The sequence below is a fragment of the Saccopteryx bilineata genome, chromosome 12 (assembly GCF_036850765.1).
Source record: "Saccopteryx bilineata isolate mSacBil1 chromosome 12, mSacBil1_pri_phased_curated, whole genome shotgun sequence".
NCBI classification, from domain to species: domain Eukaryota; kingdom Metazoa; phylum Chordata; class Mammalia; order Chiroptera; family Emballonuridae; genus Saccopteryx; species Saccopteryx bilineata.
The window spans coordinates 57,631,413-57,637,369 of record NC_089501.1 but is presented as its reverse complement, the minus strand read 5'-3'; the positions used below and the strand labels follow the sequence as shown (position 1 = coordinate 57,637,369).

At 66.1% G+C, this 5,957-nt stretch overlaps 1 protein-coding gene across 1 annotated transcript; it reads left to right on the top strand.

Annotated features, from left to right (window-relative positions):
• Nucleotides 1-209: 209 nt before the first annotated feature.
• LOC136316087 (basic salivary proline-rich protein 3-like) lies at nt 210-2,745 on the top strand. The gene is made up of 3 exons (XM_066247822.1): nt 210-282; nt 1,250-1,328; nt 1,860-2,745. Exons 1-3 carry the CDS (start codon nt 210-212, stop codon nt 2,743-2,745), a joined length of 1,038 nt encoding a protein of 345 aa, XP_066103919.1.
• Nucleotides 2,746-5,957: the final 3,212 nt, after the last annotated feature.

The following is a 5,957-nucleotide window of genomic DNA, read 5'->3' as shown; positions in this document are numbered from 1 at the left end:
GAGTCCTGACGGCTATGGTTCACAGGGACCATCTCCCCTGACCCTGAGTGGACATTGGGTGAGATGTACAAGTCAAGCCTGCCTTTATCTGTCTCATTGGCCAGACACGCCTCCCTGGAGACCTGCTGTGGCGGTCACCCTAACGGCAGCCTCTAACGGCACCAATTAGCCATCCGTTCAGTGGGTCTTATGTGAACTTCCTGTGTCACATGGGTGTCAGCGCCGTGGGGACACACCCACACTGGACGGACATGCTGGCTGCAGAGGACATGAGCCAGACAGGTAATCAGCCAGAGACTGGACCAGTCACCTCGGTTCCGAGTGTTGGGAGGAGACGGAAGCACGGTGACGGGCCTGCACATCGCTGGAGAGGGAGCCACACGGGTGACACGTGAGCTCAGGCAGCGAGGAAAGGCTGGTGGCACCCAGGTGTGCCCACGGCAGCCTCGGCGGAGGGCCAACAGGTGCACAGTGCGGCTGCAGGGTGATGAGGCTTGGGGTGACGCTGCAGGGGACACCGGGGACGCAACTGCTGGACAGGCCACTGGGGTGCATTTCTTCCACAGCTCACCTGCTCAGGGGGAGGGTGCAGGGGGAACGTGTGGGGGGCAGGACCCGGCCGTGGGGGTGACACTGCAGGGGGAGGTGTGGGAGGACAGGGCCATGGGGGTGACGCTGCAGGGGGAGGTGTGGGGGGACAGGGCGATGGGGGTGACACTGCAGGGGGAAGGTGTGGGGGGCAGGACCCGGCCGTGGGGGTGACACTGCAGGGGGAGGTGTGGGGGGACAGGACCATGGGGGTGACACTGCAGGGGGAGGTGTGGGGGGACAGGACCATGGGGGTGACACTGCAGGGGGAGGTGTGGGGGGACAGGGCCATGGGGGTGACGCTGCAGGGGGAGGTGTGGGGGGACAGGGCCATGGGGGTGACACTGCAGGGGGAGGTGTGGGGGGACAGGCCCAGCCATGGGGGTGACACTGCAGGGGGAGGTGTGGGGGGACAGGGCCATGGGGGTGACACTGCAGGGGGTGGTGTGGGGGGACAGGGCCATGGGGGTGACGCTGCAGGGGGAGGTGTGGGGGGACAGAGCCATGGGGTTGATGCTGCAGGGGGAGGTGTGGGGGGACAGAGCCATGGGGGTGACGCTGAAGGGGAGGTGTGGGGGGACAGGACCCGGCCGTGGGAGGCAGGGCGAGACGGACAGCCCGAGACCGCGGTTTCTGAGGAGCTTTGTGTTGCCGCGAGCAGGTGGGGCGGGACCCCGTTCAGCTCTGCCGTTCTGCGGGCGCCTGCTGGCCGCATGTCCAGCTGCAGCGCTGGCCCCCAGGTGCGGTGCCCGGAGGGTGGCAGCCCCAGAAACTTGTCGGAAGTGCAGGTTCTGGCCTCTCCCTGTGGGTGGCCCTGCCCCGAGATTCCGTGTCACAATGAGTTCTCCAGGGGATGCCACCCACGCATGCAGGGTTGGGGACGCGTCTCTGTAGGAAGGGGCACTAAGGCGAGATGGGGCCCTGCTGGTCCCCCCGCCACTGAGTAAGGAATGCGGGGTGCTGAGAAGTCCCCAGGAGGCAGAGCAAGCCCTCCGAGGACAGAGAGGAACGTGGACGGAAGAAGGGACCGAAGGACATTCCAGAGGGGAAGCCGCGCTGAGCCCCCAGGGGCAGGGAGGACTCTGGCCTGGCCCCCGGAGTGGCCGGGCGTTGGCAGCTGGCCCCTCCATCCTCGCAGCTCTGAAGGGCACTGGCCGTGACAATAGCAGTTTCTCACCAGGAAGCTATGTCAGTGACCAGGAAGAGGATGCAGACATCCTGACTTTTCCCACCCGAGTCTTTGACAAGTGGGCATGATGTCTCCGAGACAGGAATCCCTTGGGGGTCTCTGGGCCCACCTTCCTTCCCACGGAGCCCGGGGCAGAGAGGAGAGAGGCGGGAACCCCAGAGGCGGGAGCCCCCAGAGGCGGGAACCCCCAGAGAGTCGGGAACCCCCAGAGGCAGGAACCCCCAGAGGCGGGAACCCCGAGAGGCGGAAACCCCAGAGGCGGGAGCCCCCAGAGGCAGGAACCCCCAGAGGCGGGAACCCCCAGAGAGTCGGGAACCCCCAGAGGCGGGAACCCCCAGAGAGGCGGGAACCCCGAGAGGCGGGAGCCCCCAGAGGCGGGAACCCCCAGAGGCGGGAGACCCCAGAGGCGGGAACCCCCAGAGGCGGGAGCCCGGGAGCCCCCAGAGGCGGGAACCCCCAGAGAGGCGGGAACCCCCAGAGGCGGGAACCCCGAGAGGCGGGAGCCCCCAGAGGCGGGAACCCCGAGAGACGGGAGCCCCCAGAGGCGGGAGCCCCGAGAGGTGGGAGCCCCCAGAGGCATGAACCCCCAGAGGCGGGAGCCCCCAGAGGCGGGAGCCCCCAGAGGCGGGAACCCCGTGAGGCGGGAGCCCCCAGAGACGGGAGCCCCCAGAGGCGGGAACCCCGAGAGGCGGGAGCCCCCAGAGGCGGGAGCCCCCAGAGGCGGGAACCCCGAGAGGCGGGAGCCCCCAGAGGCGGGAACCCCGAGAGGCGGGAGCCCCCAGAGGCGGGAGCCCCCAGAGGCGGGAGCCCCCAGAGGTGAGAACCCCGAGAGGCAGGAGCCCCCAGGGGCGGGAGCCCCCAGAGGCGGGAACCCCGAGAGGCGGGCACTTCAGGCATCTGCACCCGTGTTGACAGCATTAGACGCCTCACTAACTGGGACTGAGGCCGGCGGGGGCTTCCGTAGCTGAGGTGCGGGAGAGAAGGGAGCTCGGAAGCCCTGCCTGCCTGTCTGTCTGTCTGTCCGTCCGCCCAGCCGGCCGCTGACCTGGGCTGCAGGCGTGGGGTCCGGCAACCTGCCACCAGCAGCCTGTGTGCGGCTGACCGCTCCCTCCTGGGCGGCCCCTTTAAACCCTGAATTAACAGTGGTGGTGGCAGCTGGGTGTCTGTGCAGGGGACAGTCACAGGGGAGGCACGCAGGGGAGAATTCTAAGCATCTGCTCTCCTGAGCTGAAGGGGAGGAGCCCAGAGCAGCGGCAAGGACTCAGCGTCCACTGGCCGCCCCGCCACCCCCGCTGTAATTAACTCGCTCTCTCCTCCCTCTCCTTCCAACTCCCTCCTGCAGTCCAGCAATAAAGAAGCCAGATTCCTGGTGAGCACGTGACCCCAGGGGTCCTCTGCTTCCCAATCACCAGAGCTGATGACCGTGACGAGGGTGGGCTCGGGCGGCACCCTGTGTCCCACCTGGAGCAGGTCCCCCCGCACCCCGTGAACAGCTGCGGCCTTCCGGGCGGGCCCAGGCCCCAGCGTTGCCCCCACAGTGGGGACGCTGTCCTTCCCCAGCTTGTCGGAGACGGACTGTCCGGGGACGGTGGCCCAGCTACCCTCGGGGCCCCACAGTGTGCTGTCCTGCAGGGGACAGTTTCAGGCCCGCACCAAGCTCCGTCCACCGCTGATACCTCTGTGCTCCTGGCCCCTGCAGCCCCCAGTCTGGGCTCCCCGAGTCCGGGGTCCACATTTCAAGCCCCTGTGCGGGAGGCCACAGGGGCACCAGGGTGGAGGCTGGCTGAGGAGAGCCCGGGTGGGGGTGTCCATGTACCTCACCTCCAGTTCACAAGGCCAGATCTCGGGGTGCGGCTCTGAGCGATGGGCCCCCACAGCACTCTCTCTGTCTCCTGCGCTGCTCATGAAGCAGCTTGACCTCTGAATTCAGAGGCGTCAGCTCTGAAACGGGTCCCTAAGAACCAGCTCGGTCAAGGGCCAGCGAGGTGTGTGCAAGGGTCAGTGCGTGTCACTGCAGAGAGGACACAAGGACCGGCACAGCCTAGTGTCAGCTGTCGAGGCCGTGTCACCCCACGCATGCACACGTACACACACAGACACTCCACACACGCGTGCTCACACCCCCGCCGGGAAGGGCCACCGCTCTGGTGAACGCTGGCTTTTCTTGCCGCCGATTGGACGACTTTTCTGTGCTTTCCTGCTGTTTTATAACTTGCGCATTTTAACGGCTTTCCTGACGTTTGAGCCACCTGCTGTAAGGCCCACTCGTCTGCAGTCAGCTCCTGAAGGCATTTTAGTAAACTTACTAGTGCAACCAGCACCTGCTTCCGGAACACTCCCTCGGCCCCCAAAACCACCCTTGCACCTGCCGCGTGTGGTCCCCTCCGGCCCGGGCAGCCACACATGCCGACAGCCTGTCTCTGGGCGTCGCCTTTTCTGGACGTTCCCCGGCTCAGAGGACCCGTGCGTGGCCGGCCGGCTCCTCCCTGGTGGCGTTCAGCTTGGCCTCTTCTGCACCTGCGGCACTTTGTACTGCTGAAGCCGTCCTGACGTGTCTCGCGTGAAACCTGGACTCGGTGGGCGGGCCTGTGTCTCAGAAGCTGTACTTCTAGAAAGTTCTTAGCAGGCCTGTCTCGTGATTGAGGACCAGTTATCCTGAAGGAAGAGACTCAGAGAGGTAATTGCACGTTGTGATGAGTGAAGAGGCCGGGTCAGGACAGGGTCTAGGGGGACCCGCCCTTCCCTGTCCTCCCAGACCTGAAACCACAGGCGTGGAGCCAGACAGACTTGGACAGGCTGGTTCCGCAGGTGGTAAGGGTGTAGAAGGGGCCTTGATTTGGGGGCCTCGCCACGCTCGTCTCCTCGACCAGCCAGAGGACGATGGCGCTGGACGGGTGGAACCGTGCGGGGGGACAGCGGTGGCCCGGGCGAGGGAGCCTCTGCAGGAAGGGACCTCACTGCCCGTGACCCACTGTGGCCACTTCCCGGGCCCCGGGACCCACCCCCACATGTGGAGCCTGCGACTCAGCTCAGGAGACTCTCACTCAGCAGGAGGGACACAGGGCTTTGGTCTCTTGGTCTTCTCCTCATTTGTCACCTGAAACACGGCCAGCACGTCACCCCCGAGGGACAGAGGAGAACACTGAGGCCAGGTGCTTCTGGCTTTGGGTCACTAACTGCCCGGCGGGAAGGTGCCAGCGGTTCTTGGCTCCCCCGTGTCCCTGCCCCGCCCCGCCCCAGGGGTCCTGCGGGCTGCCCTCCGCTGTCAAGCAGGTCTTGGCGTGTGTGGCACAGGCCCCCGGCTCCCTCGTGTCCTCGCCACGTGTCTGACACCTGAGAGAGGAGTGGTCACTGCCGTCCCTGATAGCAGGCACTTTGGTGACCTTCAGTCAGTGGGTCACAGGCCACCCACCGGGCCAGGACCCGAGTGACTGGGAACACAGGCGTGAAGCATTTCACCAGACCCAGGCTCCGTCTGTCCGCCGGGCTACTTTGCCTTTTCCAGAATCATTAAGTTGCCGGTGACAAGGGCATCTGCCTGTCCATCCGTTTGTCCATCTGGAGGTGAAGAGCTAGCCCTGCATTCACGCTGGAGAGAAGAGGATGGGGCGGTGGCCCCCCAGGTCTGCGTGGACGCAGAGCAACTGGGGGATGAGGCGCAGATCTGAGCGGTGCTGGAGGGCAGGGGGTGGGGGGCAGACACAGCACCTCAGACCCCCGGGGCCAGACCACAGGGGCAGCGAGGGCAAAACTGCGAGTGCTGAGGGGCGTGTCCGTGTCCAGCCTCTGCCTGCTGCCACCAGGTCCTCACTGCAGGGCAGGCAGAGGGTGACCCAAGGCCGTCACCGAGCTGTCACCAGCTCCTGCTGTGGAAGAGGGCTGGCAGGCCTGCAGGAGGACACGTGTTTGGGGACTTGGGGACCGGTGTGGCCAGCACGTTGATTTGTGTTGCTCAGTGAACGTGTGTCAGAGTCTGGTGTGGGGGGGTGCTGCTGGCCCCTCCTGCGTCTCTGGGAACCCCGCCAGTGTCCCGGGTCCTGGCTTCCACGTGGCCCGGTCTCCTGGTCCCGGGAAAGGGGGAGGTGGCCCGCAGGGAGTCACAGAGGGCAGGCCGGGAGGCGGTCCGCCCGACAGTGTTTATTTGCATTCCAATCACCTTGCTCATGTCACGGCTCAGCCC

Excerpts from the sequence above, each read along its gene's own strand:
- LOC136316087 (XM_066247822.1), top strand. The coding sequence starts at position 210 with ATGGGTGTCAGCGCCGTGGGGACACACCCACACTGGACGGACATGCTG. Across the intron at positions 283-1,249 it reads AGAGGACATGAGCCAGACAG|GTGGGGCGGGACCCCGTTCA; the intron begins GTAATCAGCCAG and ends TGCCGCGAGCAG. Across the intron at positions 1,329-1,859 it reads GCTGCAGCGCTGGCCCCCAG|GAATCCCTTGGGGGTCTCTG; the intron begins GTGCGGTGCCCG and ends TCTCCGAGACAG.